Source organism: Lissotriton vulgaris, chromosome 1_1 (genome assembly GCF_964263255.1).
Source record: "Lissotriton vulgaris chromosome 1_1, aLisVul1.2, whole genome shotgun sequence".
Taxonomy (NCBI): Eukaryota; Metazoa; Chordata; class Amphibia; order Caudata; family Salamandridae; genus Lissotriton; species Lissotriton vulgaris.
Window position 1 is genome coordinate 604,863,926 of NC_141685.1, and position 20,107 is coordinate 604,884,032.

General features: G+C 43.1%; 1 protein-coding gene across 3 annotated transcripts in view; it reads right to left on the reverse strand.

Moving 5' to 3' along the window:
- The window catches only part of LOC147747554 (ferric reductase 1-like), a 335,069-nt gene that overhangs the window by 136,274 nt on the left and 178,688 nt on the right, over positions 1 to 20,107 (reverse strand). For all 3 annotated transcript variants that reach the window (XM_086954117.1, XM_086954120.1, XM_086954121.1), the window contains exon 4: positions 1,418 to 1,509. In XM_086954117.1, coding sequence (XP_086810243.1) covers positions 1,418 to 1,509 — 92 coding nt within the window. The remainder of the gene's footprint in view (positions 1 to 1,417; positions 1,510 to 20,107) is intronic.

Here is a 20,107-nt window from a genome sequence, read left to right on the forward strand (position 1 = left end):
TTTTGCCTGCATTACAAATGGGAATTATAAGCGGTTCATTTAGATTTTGCAGAGAGGGTACTCCGCTGCAATGGTGACAGTCCACCAAAATCTCTGTCCGCCTGCCTCATTTAGAAATTGGCGGACCTTCAATATGTCGCCGGCGGAAAACTGCATAATGTCCCCCTCACCATGTTACAAAATTCCCAGTGAGGGAGGCATGGATTTTTTATTTTCAAAAACAAAATCCCACTTTGGATTTTTGTTTCGGCAAAAAAAAATTCAAAACTTTGGGGCCGATTATGCTTGCGGATAAACCGCATCCTCCGGGCCGGCGGAAGCCACCGCCGGCCCGGAGGATGCGGATTATCCGCTGCAGACTGGAAAAGACCCCCCGCCAGATTAGGATGGCTGGGGGATCTATTTTCCGTACGGCGCTTTACCGCCGCGGTCGCCTTTGGACCGCGATGGAAAAGCTCTAACAAGGCTGGCAGTGTCTATCAGACACCCCCAGCCATATCAGGATAGCTGCGGTCATATGCCTTTCCACAGCGGCATTTCTGCCGTGGAAAGGCATACGGTGTTGTCTTCGGGGGTCCGTTGCGGGCCCCCAGGAGTGAAGAGGGGGTGGGGGTGCACATGGGGGTGTACCTATGGTATCCCCCTGCCTTTGAGTGCACAAAGCGGCAGGCACCACGCGGTGCCTGCAGCTTTGTGCATGCAAAGGTAAACATGCATTTTTTTAACATTGCGGCGTGAGCTGCTTCAAGCAGCACCCGCCGCAATGTTAGAAATACAGGATGTGGCCGCCAGGGTGGCGGTCACATCCTAATTAGCACGGAGGGACCGCCGCTGCCCCTGCAGACGGTCCCTCCTCCTCTGGGTTGGCGGACGGACGCAGGTCCGTCCGCCATCCTAATCGGCCCCTAAGTCAGTTTGCTGTGCAGCTCCATCATGTTGATGGATCGGTCCATCAAAATTACAATGCATTGAAAGGAAGCGCCATGACAGTGGATCCTGCTAATGCTAAAGATGTCTGCTGGGCGTACATCTCAACATCTGGCAGACAGGTACTCCGTCATGGCGACTGAATACTTTACTCCATCGCCCTGACGAAGTATACACCCATCTGCCACACTCTAAATCAGCCCATAAAGTCTGCTGTCATTTCCAATATAAATGTTTGTGTATGTTTTACTTTAAAATGACTTGAGAATGACAAAAATTACAAAAGACATGTTTTCTGTCCCGTTCGTGATAATATCAGCATGCACAACTACTAACTAAAATGTTTATGTGATCAAATCTATGTTCATATAGATTTCTTCGCTCACTATGAGTTCTGGTAGCAGTTGTGATCTATCTATTGCTTCACCAAAGGTGCCTGGAAAGTGTGAATTGCTCTTCGGCAAATAACATTCAAGCCAAGAAAGAATACCTGAATTCAACATATCCAGAGCCAGGAGGTGCGGTCCAGGTTACAGTGACAGCTGTTTTTGGCGCAGGACTAGTGTGGCTCACTGCAGTGCCCTGTAATCGAAAAACAGAAACAAGGAATCAATACAAATCTAAAATTGCTCGTAGTTACGTGATCACAAAAAAATCACTAATACTGTATTTAAACACGTTTTAATCAACGGTGAATGTGATGAAACCTTGGGGAGCTGTATGCCCTCAGCTGACAACGAAGCACTTTTAAGATCACATTCATGTATTAACCCCGCTGCGTCTGAAATTCAAGGACTGGTCAGCTTATACAAGGTGAAACAACACTTGCCCTGATGTGCAGGGAGAAATTGCCCTGTGCACTATGACCATTACTACTTTATTTTTCTGAAGCAAATCCAACTTTGTTAGTTTGCTTGGGAAAAACAAGAAAGATTGTGGAGCACAGTCAAAAAAACATGGCGCTCACAGATCTGCCCTGGAGTGCTTCCGCTGTACTGACAGGTGCACTGTAGGTACAGAGACCTCCAGAGGACAGGATAGGATCCTATGACGGCTGCCAAAGTCAAGACAAGCCCCTTTACCCTTTCAAGAAAATATTGCATGGGAGCTCTTAGAGGGATCCCTGTAATAGATGCTCTTTGTCCTGTGTCCACGAGGGACTGATCAACGTCATATTTCAGGATACCAGGGAAAAAAAAAAAATGTGGAATGACAGAGGAAGAGAAAGATGGAAACCTGTCTCAGGAGCAAGATACAGGGGCAGAGAGTATCTGATAGTGGATTAAAGAGGTAATGTCAAAACTACAAAGCCTTGGTATTCAGCGCACCAACATTTGATAGCAGCTACCACGGGCTTATGAGCAGAGCTTTGGTCAGGGGCACTCATTATTTTTATCATAAGCACTTATGGCCTTCTGAACCCAAGTTGGACACTACTGAAGTACAATATGCAGGAAGCATCAGGTGTGTGCAAGAGCACACAATTTCACCTTTTCTAAATAATGAAGAACACAAATACTCTAATATCTAGATATGCAATAACTGCTAAAACGTAAGCTATTTAATCATCAATGATGTGAAAAAAGTCATTGATTGAACATGTGCACTGTGAACACCCAGACAGGCCCGGTTTTGACGACAATCTTTTCTGAGGTGGTTAATTCTGGGTGTTTAGTAACCAGTAAAGGGAGGAAGATAAAATGAAAAGTATTCTTCAGTAGACAAGAAAAATCCTAAATATATATATCTATATAGAGATCTAGTGAAGTGAGGAAGGGGACTGGAAGAAGAAAAGTGTAGACCTACTGAACTAAGCCATTTTGTTGCTACAACGCCTTCTATTTGAAAGATCACAGGCTTTGCAACCACAATTTGCAGGTTGGAAAGTTGAAAGAGGACATAGTGAGCCACGTCTGACATTACTTTCTGTCTCAGAAAACACACTTTGCAACTGACTGAGATAGAGTAGGAGGAGGATTGAAAGTGGCATCCCCTTCCTGCTGCTGGACTGCAATTGAATATATCGATGGTTTGCATCCACAATTGGGGTTACCACATATTGATCTTATAACGGCCCACAGACGGGGATGGTATCCCATTTACACATTTTTGCTTACCACAGCTTCCACATTGAGACCCCAAATTTAGCCAATGATATTTATGCACAAGTGACAATGAAGCAGGGGAAGGCTCCAATTAAATGGTAAGTCCAAAAGCGATCTCTAGTGATGTGTGAAAAAATAACTTACACAATGTGCGATGGAAGTCCCCAGTAGTGATCTCGGGAGAAGTAGAAACACCATATCTAAAAGTATCCCACTATAGCTGGTCTAGTCAGCACTAAGGCACTGGCTCGAGCAACGAGGGATGCCAGAAGCAGTATAAAGGGGTAAGAATATCAAGCAACCAGCGTATGGTGTGCTGCAGTTGTTGCTCTCCACACCACTGGAGTCAAGCTATCCTGGCTGAAGACGGCTGATAGCCAGAAACCGATCCTAGGATGCTTGATTCCAGTCCAGGGAAGACATGGCTTGGCAGTTCGGGCTGGAGTGTTCCCATGAGGCACAGGGTCAAGGGTGATTTGCATATGGCCATGTCTGAACTGGGGTGGTGTTTAGTGCAAAAAAACGATGGATTTAGGCCCAGATCTCTGTACTGGGGTCAATGTATGACATTGTTCTGCATTCTGTCCATCAATTATTGTTTTTGCATTTGTCACCCCGAGTGGGACGGGTATGCTCAGACGTGAGTCCTTGTGCTCTCCACACCACTGGAGTCAAGCTATCCTGGCTGAAGACGGCTGATAGCCAGAAACTGGTCCTAGGATGCTTGATTCCGGCCCAGGGAAGACATGGCTTGGCAGTTCGGGCTGGACTGTTCCCATGAGGCACAGGGTCAAGGCTGATTTGCATATAGCCATGTCTGAACTGGGGTGGTGTGGAGTGCAAAAAAACGATGGATTTAGGCCCAGATCTCTGTACTGGGGTGAATGTATGACATTGTTCTGCATTCTGTCCATCAATTGTTGGTATTACATTTGTCCCCCCGAGTGGGACGGGTATGGTCAGATGTGAGTCCCATGCTCTCCACACCACTGGAGTCAAGCTATCCTGGCTGAAGACGGCTGATAGCCAGAAACCGGTCCTAGGATGCTTGATTCCGGTCCAGGGAAGACATGGCTTGCTAGTTCGGGCTGGACTGTTCCCATGAGGCACAGGGTCAAGTCTGATTTGCATATGGCCATGTCTGAACTGGGGTGGTGTGGATCAATTGTTGTTTTTGCATTTGTCACCCCGAGTGGGACGGGTATGCTCAGACGTGAGTCGCGTGCTCTCCACATCACTGGAGTCAAGCTATCCTGGCTGAGGACAGCTGACAACCAGAAACCGGTCCTAGGATGCTTGTTTCCGGTCCAGGGAAGACATGGCTTGGCAGTTCGGGCTGGACTGTTCCCATGAAGCACAGGGTCAAAGATGATTTGCATATGGCCATGTCTGAACTGGGGTGGTGTGGAGTGCAAAAAAATGATGGATTTAGGCCCAGATCTCTGTACTGGGGTGAATGTATGACATTGTTCTGTATTCTGTCCATCAATTGTTGTTTTTGCAGTTGTTGACAGTCACATTTTGATGCAATAAGCTCAGAGCAGCGACTTCCCCCATAAACCGCAACAATTAATTTTTTCATAAGCTACTATAAATTATCTTCGGACTTACCATTTGATTGCAACTCTTTTCCTTACCCTGCGCAAGCTACTAAATTAACTCTTCCATTTCAATCTAATCTTTGGAATGGTTTCACACTCCCTTGTTATGTCCTTAGGAGGCCTTCAATCAGTTGACTGAAACATGCCACCTTTCCTAGGAGGTGATCGCCATAACAAAATAAATCACAATTATGTGAGGATAGCAAGGATTGATCTAATAACGCACCTTGCAACATTATTGTACTAATGTGCTGAACTACCTCGGTTTGTACTACAGACAAATAAAATACATTGAGACCCATCTTGATCACATATTCTTAACAAGGACGATGTTGTTTTTCATAGACAAAGTTTAATTGGATCATTTGATATTTTTGAATAATATTTCTTCAACTACATTTGTACATTCTAAAATTTAGGAGACACATGTTAAAGAAAATGCATAAAAATAGGATATTGTAGCAAATTAAGCTGCATGTGCAATAATAAGTGAAACTCTTATTGATTGTGTGCCACAGGTCTAATCTTTCCCTCTAGTAAACCCATTATTTATCCATTTATATTTAGCTCAGGTTCTGCATGGGGATTTGGGCAGCCCGTCTTGTGTCTCAGTAGGTCTGCAGATGGGGACACTCCTGAAGATGACCTGCTATAAATGAGTTAAGGGACAGACCACGTAGAGAGTGAGGCTGCCAGGTGGATGCTCTCCCAGGGTGAACTAACACTTCACGGAAGCCGAAGCAACAGATACCACAAATTTCCACTTGGATATTGGCCGGGGGAAAATATAACAGAAAGAGTACAGCAGCAGACATAGCCTAATTGTATCTTGTAGCCTAATGCTGCTGAAGCAGCTGCCTTGGGACAAATGGCTAAATAACACTCATGATGAACTATATGAATGCTGAAGGCCTAGATTTGAGCCAGGAGAGGGCAAGCAAGATTGAGCTTGATGACACAAGGTCATATGACAGATAAGTCAGGTGCTGGGACTGAAACGGGAGGAATCAACCCAGTGCATCCATATATTGACTATGGGCAGGGAGGACTTAGACCCCTGAGACTAGACAACTCACAAGTCAGAGGGGCACCCAGCAATATTACTTGCAGCACACATGGTGAAGGGCAAACCTATGGGATCACAAAAACAGACTAAAATGGAGAAGTAAAGCTAAGTTCCACTCTCCTTGCACTAGCCCACGAGTGAGCAGCAATGAAGGTCCAACAGAGGAGACTGCTGCCACTGTCACTAACCTTCAGGGGTCCAAGGCTTTCAGAGAGTCTATAGAAAAAACAAGGTTAGTGAAGTAGCATGGATTTATCTCTCTCTCTCGAAGACCTCTGGAATTATGTAGCTAGAGTGAATGCAGCAGAATGTTGGGTCTCTGAGAATGGAGTTATGAGGTACTTCTTTATAGACAGATTGTCTAGGCTCATAGACTTGACAAACCATCTAGAAGAGGGGAAGACCAAGTGTATCAAAAGAATCATTTTCTCCATTCCTGGATCAGTTAGTGGATACCTAAAGAAGAACTGTCCTCATTTGCTGTGGTGGAGGTTGCGGAATAAGCCTGAAGAGTACTGAGGCAAAGGCCTTCCCCTGGAGCAACCTTGAAACCCATCAAAGCAAGGCTGCTGAACTAAATAGATTGAGATAGCATACGTTAAGAGGCTTATCAAAAAGGAGAAATGTATGAAGCGAAGATTTTCCTGTATATACAAAACAAGTCCAACAACAATGGATGACGTAAAAAAAACTGCACTACAACTGGATTTTCAATTATTATTTCCCACCAACAACATCAGATTTCCTTTCATCCACGTGCACAGGAATTGACATCACTGGTTTCCCACACAACAGTATTTAAAAGAAGCCAAGCAAGAGGGCTTAATTTCCCTTTGCCCACCTGCACAGGAAGTGACATCACTGGTTTCCTGCCCATGGTACCTAGTGCTCCTATCTCCTTCCAGGACTATTTAGTGGTGGTTGCAGTTTTGACAAGCGTGAGAGGCGTGCAAAGGGCATGGTACTGGTGTGCTGAAGGCAAGCCAAAGGCAAGCCCCTCTACGCTCATCCTGGTTTCTACCCACCAATACCCTGCTGCGCCCTTCTATGCTCTTAACTCCAGCTGCTGCTCACTGCACTGCCATGGCACACCACACAACATGGAAAGGGCATTCACATGCACATCCTGCAACTTCTCATGCACTTTCCCACATCTTACATACACCACTCCTGTACCAAGAGAACCCAGCTTCCTTAATGCTCACGCTCACACAAACCAGCCACCCTCTCATGCTCCCACAGACCAAACACCACCCAAACAACACACCACACGCATATGCATGCTCCTCAATACCTGATTGCTCACCAAACACACCACACAGATATGGTACCTACTGCACGACCAGGGTCCAGACTTGTCTTTCCTATGGAAATATGGCCACACCCAACCTCGACATTGTACATCGCTTCTGCCATCCCTGGCAGAAGATAACTAGGTAAGGCCGTTAACATAAACAGCATAAGCTCACAGATTGAGGCACCATCATATTCAAATATACCATCAGCTGCACTACCTACACAAACACCTTCACCATCTACTTGGAACACCTTACACATCACAGCCAACTTCTGTCTGGTATATAGAGGCCACCAGAAACCTGCACCAATTTTGCCAATGACATTGCTCACTTCATTGCATCCCTCAACATCAATGCCAGTTTAATTCTCTTCTGAGCACTTAACTTTCACCTAGAAGACAGTACCGAACCAAAATCTATGGTCCTTCAAGAAACCTCAAAAAATTTGACCTCATACTATTGAACCAACCGACACTACTGGACAGCTATTGGACTGTTCAGTTGGCAACATCACAGTTGATAAGTCAGAAACTATGACCTGGATTCACCACACCCTCATCATTTTCAGCATACCAGTCCAGCACCATAACACCACCAACATAACTACCTGACCCAGATATAAAAGCATTTTAGAAGAGGAGTAGCCTTCCGCCCTCTCTGGGAAGCAATCCAAACACACCAGCAACTTGCTGAAAGCTCAAACGCTGGCTATCTGCATGCTCCGACACCCTGGCTCTCCAAAAATGCAACCCCATGGCAATAGCCCAACCACAGGCTAGCTCGCACACAGTGGAAGTCAGGCTGATGAAACACCACTGTAAGCAACTGGAGTGAAAATGGAGAACAAGTCAAAATACCGCAGATAAAGACATCTTCAAATCAGCCCCAAGGCACTATCATCAGCAGATACTGAATGCCAGGTGCACAGCCCTTGTACATCGCATCAACGCCAGAACTAACATCATCAAAGGTTCCTCCGTGCCTTCTGCCACCTCCAGCAACATCACCCCACACAAGACATTTTCAGAAAACTCTTGGAATTCTTCTGTAACAAAATCACCTCCAAATATTTCGTCTCCAGCCCTCAACTAGACCCAATCACCATCTCAATTAAATTTCCCATCAGAGCCGAACAGCAAACCCTGGCTTTATGGCCTTCTGTCATGCCATCAGAATCGCTGCTACCATTAAGACCATCCTCTCAGGGGCTCCATCTGACCCCACAACCACCAACCTTCACCAAACGATAACTACCAATCAGCAGGCACTAACATCCATCCTCAATTCCTCCATTATCTCATCCACATTCCTGGACACCTAGAAACATGCCATCATATCCCTGCTTAAGAAATCTACCTCCCTCCAACCATACCCAGCAAAGGTCTTAAAAAAAATTAGTCAACCAATGCCTCACCAACCACCAGTTCCTCAATGCCACGAAGTCTGGATACAGGCCCAGCCACAGTACAGAAACTGTACTCACATCCGCCACATGATCCTTGACAGAGGAGACAGTGCAGTCCACATTCTCCTGGACCTCTCTGTAGCATTTTACACCATCTCACACCCTATCCTCATCAGGAACCCACACAACATTGGGATTCAAAGACCTGCTCTTCACTGGATCAGCTCTTTCCTAAAACATAGATCATAAGCTGTCAGCCCGGCACCGTACCCCTCAGAAGCCTGCATACTCATCTGTGGAGCGCCCCAAGGCTCATCATTCAGCCGCACCCTGTTCAAAGAATATATTATCCCTCTGTCCAATGTATCAGTACACATGACATCAACATCCTCTCCTTCGCAGCAACACACAACCCATACTCTTCCTCTAGGACACAACTCACAACAGAAGAAACATGTTCACTGCCTGCATGAGCAAATTTTCTTACAGTGTGAAAGTCAACTGTCTCAAGCTCAACACTGACAAGACAGATTACAACTGGTGGCCTGCTGAATTTGGTTGCACACCCAGAACCCACACCAGGAACCTCAGAATAATCATCACAGCAAACTGGACATGAAACCACAAGTCAAGGCCATCACTGCATGTTGCTTTCACACCCTGAAGATGCTGAATAAGATCATCAAATGGCCTCCAAGTAACACTTGAAAAGCTGTCACTTAAACCCTACTCACTGTCCACCCGGATCACCAAGCAACTCACTAGAGGACTACAAACCATTCCACACTAGGCAGCTAGACTCATCCTTCACGTCCCACACAGAACTCAGATCCCACATCAGGGAACTAACTGGCTCCTGAAACACAATTATGCTCAATTCAAACTCCTCCCACACACATTCAAGGCTCTCCCTAACTCAGGCCCCAACCTGAACAGTCGCATCACCTTCCCCCAAACATCCAGACAACTCTGCTGCATGACTCCTACTTGCATACTTACCAAGCATATAACAGAACCAGATCAGGAGGACAGGCAGTCTCTTACATTGCTCCTAAAGTGTGGAACGACTTCCCACTCCACATCAGAGTCTCCCCAGCTCTTCTCAAATTCTACAAGATGCTTAAAACCTGACTTTTCAATTAACCAACCTGCAATACGCAGGACTAGGCACACAACACACACATGCTCTGCACCAGGATACCCTTGTGGGTGATAGGGTGCTTAGAAATACATATAACATAATGAAATTAAAAGTGATCTGCTATAGACTAAGTGAAATTCAGATGAGAAGAGGAAAGCCCTGAGGACCCCCGCCCAAGACAAGAAGCATTGATAACCACTGACTAGAGAAACTCACCCATCAGGGACTGAGAGAAGGGGTCAATGACACCACGGGATGTGGAAGAACTGGGGTAGCCCGACTCACACCGATGAAGATTAAACTGGTTATCCTGTGAACAAGAGGAGGCAAAGCACTCTGACCAGGGAAATGCTCCCAATGCCATCCCGTCAATGATCTATCATTTTGGTGACTTGAGGGAATACTCAGAGAATGGGCAGAGTATATGCTTTTCATTTCTCTCTCTAACATTCCTAGACTGATTCCCACACATCTATATTATTCCACTCTTTTCCTACATAAATGTTGGTGCCTTGTGGCAACTGTGGTAAGAAAAAAACAATTTCTACCATATAGTGGCAGGGCTGTATGACACCAGGAGGACCTCTGATAATAAAGGGAGAGTAGAAAGTGTTGTAGTTCAGTAGCGTGAGGTAGTTGGTTTAGCATTGTAATTAGGGGTGGGCGGAGCTTGCAGAGTTGCACTATGCAGAATTCGGCAGAGTTGCATAAAAACTCCATGGAATTCCATTGAATTCCATGGAGTTCCGCTGCGCTTTCTTCATTAATTTATTGCAAGGTTGGGCTGGTGTTTTCACCTGGGTGAAAGGCAGCTATATGGTTCCTGTTATTCTGATCCGCTGGTGCGGAAGGGGGGTCGGTTTAACAACAATTTATCTTAAAGGCTATTCAAGAATAGGTTTTCAGTATGAATAACTCCCTGAAGGTAGATTCTTTTACTGCAAATGGCCTTAATAATGGTAAAAACCTATGGCCAATCGAAAGCTGGATTTTTGCCGAAAACCCGGAACTGATCTTGGTTCAGGAGATCCCTATCCCAGGTCGGAAGCTGTCAGGTTTTTCGATGTCTAAAAACTGGGCAACATATTCAGGGTTCTTGTCTTTCCAAGCTGCCCACATGGGCACAGCTATTTTTTGGCAAAAGGGCTGAGTGCTGAAGTGGTTAACAGTGCCAGCGATAAAGAAGGCCACTGGTAAATGGGACCAAGACCTGAGTCGCCCGTTCACTGAAAAGGAATGGGTCCAAATACTTGAGAGCCTGACACTCATCCCCAGGAACATGTGCTTCCACCAGATACAGTTATACATAGGGCATATCTCACGCCTGCAAAAATGAACCAATACTTCAATCGTGTAAAGGCCATATGCCCGAGATGCGAGGAACCTGGAGCTGACCTAATACATATGTTCTGAAGCTTCCATAGGGTGGGCGCATATTGGAGGGAAGTAGCAGCATCATTACATGACTGCACTGGTCAGGAGTTCCCGTTCGAATGGCCTGTGTATCTATTGTGTAAGTTCCGCAGAACACCCACCACAAAAGTTACATCCAGATTCTTAGATCTGGGATTGATAGTGGCCAAGAGACTGATCAGTAAAGAATGGAAAGCATCTGACCCCCTCACAGACACGCAAGGGGTAACGCCATGCTTGCATGGGCCACAGCGGAAGGCTTCGCAATTAAGCACAAGGAAACCCTGGGACTATATTAGATCCCTATTGCCACGTCCTGGGAAGCCATGTGCACTGAACTGCGATGTAGCATAGACACACCGCCTGCGGTTTCACCCGTCACCCAAGCCATAGACCACTAGCGCGCCCACTAATCGTAGCAGTGTACACACCACGCCAGTCTCTCTGAGGCAAGCATATGCTGGTTGACACTACACATATATTCTTAGCTTGGAATTGTGCAGGCACTAGTAGCTGCGAAATGTATGACCACATGTAATACTGTCTATGTAAGTGTGAGGGGTTGCGGGTTATATAGTTTGTTACGTACGGTTTTCTTCTTTTTTCACAATTCCATTCCTTCCCCCCTCTCGCCTACCACAATAGTATATACAATGTTTCCCTCCTCCATCTCTCCCCCCCCTTTTTTCTCCCTTTTTTGTTCACTGGCGAGTCCTTTTATTGACTTCTACCTATGCATTAGGGCCAGTACAACTAATGTCTGTGCGTGCATATGCACGCTGTGATAACTAGGTGCCAATGCTCACGACTCAATGGACATTTAAGATTGTGAGGTATGGGCGGAAAATCATACTATTGTGTACCCGCCTCCCTTCCCTTCTCCTTCCCATATCTGAGTATTGGAGGAGCATTGGTAATGCACACATGGGTAATATCCTCCTGTGCACTTTTTTGTTTCTTTACATTGCATTGTGAAATATACTGACCTTGAACAAGCATTTACACATGGCATGAACTGTAACAACTGTAAGGCCGACAGTGAATATATATGTAATTGTCATATTGCGATTCTACGAAAACCTCAATAAAAAACAGATTCACAAAACAGGGCCATTGGTGCTGGGTGAACTGCTTGGTGTGGTCAAGGCTTATCACATTCATTCATTTTTATACCTCAGTTGAAAAAAGTATTGCACCATACGAAGACCAGTTCCAGTCGCTATAGCAAAATCCTGGTGAATTGATAATCGGGGGGATTTTAATGTGCTGCAGAACCCAAAAGTGGACTTCTTGGTTCAGTCAAAATATCAGACAAAACCAAAAATCTTGAAAGTCAGTAGGAACTTCCAGGAAATACTTGCATTAGTCAAACCCTGGAGGGCAGCTTGTCTAACAAAAATAACATATGCTTGCTTTTCAGGGAGATTCTGTAGCTCTTCTCGCATGGATTTTTTTAAAATCTCCAAAATTGTGAATTATGAAACTCAAAGTACCTTACCCAATAGGTTTTCAGATCATGCATTGATCATTCTCAAGATAGCAGTGGATGAGCTCACATGGCACCCTAGACGTTGGGTACTTAATAAACAATACTTGCAGGAGGAAGAATGGGTGAAAACTGTCAGAGGAGATAAGGGAATTTTTGATGATTAATGATAAGACCGCCCCACTAGACATTGTATGGGATGCCCTGAAGGCATTTATCAGAGGGAGAGTGATAAGCAAGAATTAAGAAAATACCTGAAAAGCTAAAAAACTAAAACAAATCCAGGCACAAAAGGTAAAGCAGTGCTATGATAGATTTTTGAAGAATTCAACCAGGGCTAATAAAAAAAGTGCTCAACATTGCGAGACATGAGTGAAGCATATTATACAAAGTGTGTTGTAAATTGGGCCCATTTTCAAAAGGTTTATGAGGAAAGTAACTTGACAGGAAAATTCCTGGCTTGGTAGGCATGTGAACAAACAGCTACCAATTAGGATAAATCCCTTGTAATGTCGAGTCTCGGGAAGTAGAAGCAGGGGATCAGAGAAGGTGTAGGAAATTATATTAGAGCACTATAAACAGATATACACACAAACTCAGTCGATATAGTTTCCCTGGGCAGATTTTTAGCAGAGTGCAATATTCCAACATGAACTAGGGAAGAGGGGGTTAGCATGCCTCGATCTTTCTGTAAAGAGAAATTAATGAAGGTTATTAAGAACCTTCCTAATTGTAAAGCCTGTTGCCCGGATGGATTCCCGCTGGGAATTTTACTAACTTTTTTCAGACGTTATAACCGATTACCTTTTATCACTCGCTAATACAATGCTACAATGGGGTGCTATACAGCAGTTGTTTTTTAAAGGGAATGTTGTAAGTTTCTTTTAGAAAGGGAAGGATCCCGACGATCCAAGCTCATATCGGTCTATTACATTACCAAACACTAATTATAAATTTATCACAAAGTTGCTTGCCAGGATATTTAACTCAATAGCCTCCGGATTGATCCATACAGACCATAACAGCTTCCCAGCCGGTCGGCAGTTAGGGACAAATACACACTACCTTGCGGAAGCCTTGGACTATTTTGCAGTCAACTCTAGTCTTTCTGCTAGATACGGCAAAAGCTTTTGGCCTTGTGGTCTCTGAAAACGTATTTAAAATCTTGTCCAGATATGGTATTCCATCCGGATTACGGGGTTGGTAAATAAAATGTAAAACTGAAGCTAGTATTATCATCAATGCAGTAGAAGTGGGGCAAATAAGGCTGCAGCGTGGAACAGGCAAGGGTGTCCGCTAGTCCCCATTTTATTCACCTTCTTTACTGAGCCATTAGCCAGAACAATCCGAGGGAATAACAGTATTTGCCCCACTCTCCCTCTGATGGATGTCACACAGTCAAAATATTGAGTTGTAAATATCGATCTACATAAATATTGAGTTAGAAATATCGAAGGTATCGTAGGTAAAGAATATCGATGTCAAGAATATCGTGGGACAGAATATCGACCCTAAGGAAAGTAATATCGATTTTTTTTATATCGATGTAAGTAATATCGAAGTCAGTAATATCGATAACAAATATATCGATGTTAGTAATTTCGATGTTACTGATATCGATATTTGTACTATTGTTATGTATTTTAGTATGTATTTAATATGTATGTGTTATATGTTTCTTGTTAAGTATTTTACTTGTTTTGAGTTATATGTGAACTATTTTCATATATTTATAATGTTATTTTTAAGTCACTTTTATGTTTTAGTACCGGAGCGGGTTGTTATATTTAATTAATTATAACTTTTTAAGAATTATAAATTAATTGTAGTTAATTTTTGTGTTTAACTTCTGTAGCGGGTAGTGGGTTTATAGGGGAATTGGGTGGGAAGTATTTTAATTGTAATTAAGTAATGAATTATGTTTATTTATTGGTATTGATAATTTATGTATTTTTAATTAATTATTAATTGTCAATTAATAATTTTAATTGGTAATTAATTGTTTTAATTGGTAATTAATATTAGTAATTGGTAATTCATTTATTTAATTGGTAATTAATGTTTGTAATTGGTAGGTAATGTTTGTAATTGTTAGTTAATGTTTGTAATTGGTAATTATTGTATTTGATGTGTAATTGAATTGAATTGAAAGGCAATTTGTATTGCGCGACTAAAACCCGAAGTATCAAGGCGCCTACCAAAACAGATCAGAAAAGGCAAAGCACAACTACAAGTATGTCCGCACAAAGAGACGGGTTTTCAGGGCATTTCTAAATAACTGAAGGGTGGGAAGGGACCTTAGTTCCAATGGGAGGGCGTTCCACCACTTAGGTGCCAAGTTGGAAAAGGCTTTACCACCCCATCTGGTTCTCCGAATACGAGGGACTGATAGAAGGAGTCTGTTAGAGGAACGTAGGTTCCTAGAAGGGCTGTAACGGGACAGAATGGATCCAATTCCAGTAGGGCTACTTTTTGCTAAGGCCCTGTAAATCATGCACATGGTCTTAAAGAGTATACGGTCCTCTAAGGGAAGCCAGTGAAGCAATTTTCTGGCGGAGGTAGCCGAAGTGTACCGGGGTAGATCCAAAACAAACCTAGCCGCTGCATTCTGGACCACCTGCAAGCGCCGCAGCAGACATTTATTCAGTCCCGCATACAGCGCATTGCAGTAGTCCAGCCGAGAGCCGATAAGGGCAACAGCAAGTTGTTTCCTTGCCTGCTGTGAAAGATAGTGCCTAATCTTCCTCAGTATGCGAATAATACCCCAACAGGTAGATACAGTTCTAGTAACCTCTTGACACATACTGAGGGTGGAATCGATCACGACCCCAAGATTTTTGGCAGAAGAAGCAGGAACAGGACAGGCTCCCAATGAGTCTGGCCACCAATCGTCTGACCATACCTCCTCCTTTCCTCCGAACACCATCTCCTCCGTCTTCTCCCCATTCAGTTTCAACGAATTGTTATTCATCCATTGACCGACTGCCTCCATACAAGATCTAAAGTTGGAGGCAGTCGAAGTAACTGACTGGGAGAGATAGACGAGGATCTGCGTGTCATCCGCATACGAAACTACCTCCATCCCAAAAGATCTAATCAGTCTGGCAAGAGGGGTCACATATATGTTAAAAAGGGTCGGACTTAACGCCGACCCCTGAGGGACCCCACATTGCACAGACAGGGATGGAGATAGAAATTTACCCAGCATCACTCTTTGTTCTCGTTGATCGAGGAAAGAGGTGAGTAGCCCCAGGCCGCCCCCTGAACCCCGATCTCCCTCAGGCGAGATGTTAAAACTGAGGGAGAAAGGGTGTCGAAGGCAGCCGTAAGGTCTAAGAGGATCAGGAGGGAGGTCTGTCCCCCATCCACACGCGTGCGGATATTATCCAGCACTATGGTGAGGGCAGACTCGGTGCTATGTTCCCTCCTGAAACCATGCTGGGAATGATCCAGACAGCCCGAGCTTTCCACGAAGGCAGCGAGATGTTTATTCAGGTGTGTTTCTAACATCTTCGCAGGAGCCGGAAGCAGTGAGATGGGGCGGAAGTTCTTTAATACCCCAGGATCAAGAGAAGGTTTCTTGAGTAAAGTTTTTACTACTGCATTTTTCCACTGATGAGGAAAAATACCAACCCTCATGGCCCTGTTCATGATGTCAACAAGGGGGGGGAGGAGGGATTCTCTACACTGCTTAATGATCGTGAGCGGGCAAGCATCTAGAGGGGAGCCGGATTTGGTTTTATTAAGGAGAATCTCTAAATCCTGTAAAGAGAGAGGAGGGAAAGATTCGAGACATCCCAGCGAGAGTTTCTCTGAAAGAACAGGGTTTTGGAATTGGTAATTAATTTATTTAATTGGTAATTACATTAATTACATTATTTTTTATCGGAAATTATTTGTCAATAATTTGTAATTAATGTGTTATAAAAAGTATTTTTTGGCATACAAATAATATTATTGTTTAATGTTTTTTATTTGGTAATTAAATATTAATAATATTTGTTTTGTTTTTACATTATTTTATTGCTTAATATTTATTATTTGGTAACTATTATTTATTAATTGATATTTATTGTTAATTTATTGTTAATTATTTATTCAAATCGACTTTTTTCTTTAATATTAATGGGTATTTTTAAATGATGTTTAGTTATTTAAAATATTAAAACGTTAATAAATTTAAATATATATATATATGTAATTGTCATATTGCGATTCTACGAAAACCTCAATATAAAACAGATTCACAAAACAGGGCCATTGGTGCTGGGTGAACTGCTTGGTGTGGTCAAGGCTTATCACATTCATTCATTTTTATACCTCAGTTGAAAAAAGTATTGCACCATACGAAGACCAGTTCCAGTCGCTATTGCAAAATCCTGGTGAATTGATAATCGGGGGGATTTTAATGTGCTGCAGAACCCAAAAGTGGACTTCTTGGTTCAGTCAAAATATCAGACAAAACCAAAAATCTTGAAAGTCAGTAGGAACTTCCAGGAAATACTTGCATTAGTCAAACCCTGGAGGGCAGCTTGTCTAACAAAAATAACATATGCTTGCTTTTCAGGGAGATTCTGTAGCTCTTCTCGCATGGATTTTTTTAAAATCTCCAAAATTGTGAATTATGAAACTCAAAGTACCTTACCCAATAGGTTTTCAGATCATGCATTGATCATTCTCAAGATAGCAGTGGATGAGCTCACATGGCACCCTAGACGTTGGGTACTTAATAAACAATATTTGCAGGAGGAAGAATGGGTGAAAACTGTCAGAGGAGATAAGGGAATTTTTGATGATTAATGATAAGACCGCCCCACTAGACATTGTATGGGATGCCCTGAAGGCATTTATCAGAGGGAGAGTGATAAGCAAGAATGAAGAAAATACCTGAAAAGCTAAAAAACTAAAACAAATCCAGGCACAAAAGGTAAAGCAGTGCTATGATAGATTTTTGAAGAATTCAACCAGGGCTAATAAAAAAGTGCTCAACATTGCGAGACATCAGTGAAGCATATTATACAAAGTGTGTTGTAAATTGGGCCCATTTTCAAAAGGTTTATGAGGAAAGCAACTTGACAGGAAAATTCCTGGCTTGGCAGGCATGTGAACAAACAGCTACCAATTAGGATAAATCCCTTGTAATGTCGAGTCTCGGGAAGTAGAAGCAGGGGATCGGAGAAGGTGTGGGAAATTATATTAGAGCACTATAAACAGATATACACACAAACTCAGTCGATATAGTTTCCCTGGGCAGATTTTTAGCAGAGTGCAATATTCCAACATGAACTAGGGAAGAGGGGGTTAGCATGCCTCGATCTTTCTGTAAAGAGGAATTAATAGAGGTTATTAAGAACCTTCCTAATTGTAAAGCCTGTGGCCTGGATGCATTCCCGCTGGGAATTTTACTAACTTTTTTCAGGCGTTATAACCGATTACCTTTTATCACTCGCTAATACAATGCTACAATGAGGTGCTATACTGCAGTTGTTTTTTAAAGGGAATGTTGTAAGTTTCTTGAAGAAATGGAAGGATCCCGACGATCCAAGCTCGTATCGTTCTATTACATTACCAAACACTGATTATAAATTTATCACAAAGTCGCTTGCCAAGAGATTTAACTCAATAGCCGACGGGCCCCACTCTCCCTCTGATGAATAACATAAAACTATAGAAGGATGATATTATGTTAATTTTGGATAGTAGGTTGGAGACCCAAGAAAAGGGCTTTGAGATTTTTTTCTAAATATGAGGAGCTGGGAGGGTATGTAATTAACAAGAAGACCGAAATAATATTGTGTAGAAGTAATTCTGACGTCTTACACTCAGATTTGATCTTGTGTTAATCCACATCCAAAGCATTATCTTGGCATCAGGTTCTCAACCAAGATAGAGGATCTGTATGCCCTTAACTTTGCTCCTCTCCTTTTACATGTTCAAGATCTATTTTCCAGGTGGAATTCTCTACCATTGACCATTCTAGAGTCTCACTGATTAAAATGTCGGTCCTTCCATTATTCAACTTTTTGTTCTCGGCTACTCCTTGAATTTTATCCGCTTCTTTTTTTTAATTCATAGAGTCCGTGTTCTCATCTTTTGTCTGGCAATAAAAGTGGCCAGAGTTGGACTAAGCACTTTATATGAACTGAGGGAGGATGAAGGGTTGGCGCTTCCCAATCTTAAGGATTACTACTTCGCCTAATTTGCACAATATATGCCTAGGTTTAATTCAAAGCTGAACACGTTTTATTTATAAGTAATTTTATGCAGTTGATCTTTAAAGAGTTCAATATTTTCGATATGCTAAAGTCTGTCAAGTCACCAAAAAGAGTTTGCTATAAGAGTTTGAAGTGGTTCTTCCAGTAGCATGGGGACCTCTATAGGAGATAGTCCATCCCCCATATTAATTCAGTGACACCCCTGACCGTATTAGACATCCAACCTGGGGTGAAGCTTGCATCTGAAATTGTCCAAAAATGTGAAGGAGTGGGTTGAAGGACAATGTCAGACTTCCTGTTGGGGGACAGATGGTTAAACATAGTGGAAGTTTGACAGCATGTGCAGGACGACTTTGTGCTCCTGGGTTATTTAGAGCACTCAATAAAATATTTTCCAACCTAGATTTAGGTCAGATTCTCAGTAGCAGAGTGGCGGTGTTCACTCTAACTGAAGATGGGGCACTGGAAAAATCAGGGGAATGGAAACGAATGCTTTCCTCTATTAAAGGCCTGACCTCGCCCCAAAAGCCACAAATAAATTGAACAAATATAAAGGTCAAGAAATGACAAACAAGATGTGGAAGGAAATCAATATGCTGAACTTTAGTGTGCTGAGGAGGGCCAATTGGCATTGAATGCTGTTTTTCCCAAATGGCCCATTTAATGAACTCTGGCTACCTTAACTCGTATTAATTCCTGTCTCCCAGGCAACTGCTTTCGATGTATAGGTCAATCTCCTGCCAATTGGGCACATGTAATTTGTCATTGCTCATCCATTCAGGGTTTCTGGGATGACATATTCCAGTATCTTGCAAGGGAGTGGCAGGTCAATTTGGCTTCAACTACTTGGCTGAGAATTTTGGGGTATTATCCGTGCTGGGTCTGCTTGATAAATGGTTAAAATGAGTACATATAGCAACTGCACAGTTGATTCCTATAATGAAGGGCTGGCTACAGAAAATTAAGCGAGTTAGAACTAGTGAACAACTATATGCAACTCGAATTGGGGTAGTGAAGACATTTGAATAACTCTGGGGACAATATTTCTCGTCTGAAGAACCAGGGCTAGGTTGAAGGGATGGATTAAATCATTTGCAATCCACCCCCATATTATAGTACGTTCATAAGCACTTTATGAACTACTTTTCTATCTGTTTTTAGGACAACTGTATTTATTGATGGTGTGCTCTGGTGAACGCTGCTTATTGTTATTTGGTATATTCGGAGCAGTTCCAAGCTGGAGAAGTGTGGCTCAATGGTTAGAGTGGCAGAACCTGATGCAGAGGTCTAGCCCGGGACCAGGGTTCAATTCCCCGCCTCGGCGGGTCTTTGGGCTCAAAATTCCACGTCTTGGGCTCAAAATTCCACGGACCTGATAATTCTCGCCTCGGTGCCTATTCTAATCATAGAGTCCCACTCTGCAACTCTGGGCAATAGCTTGCTTAATCTC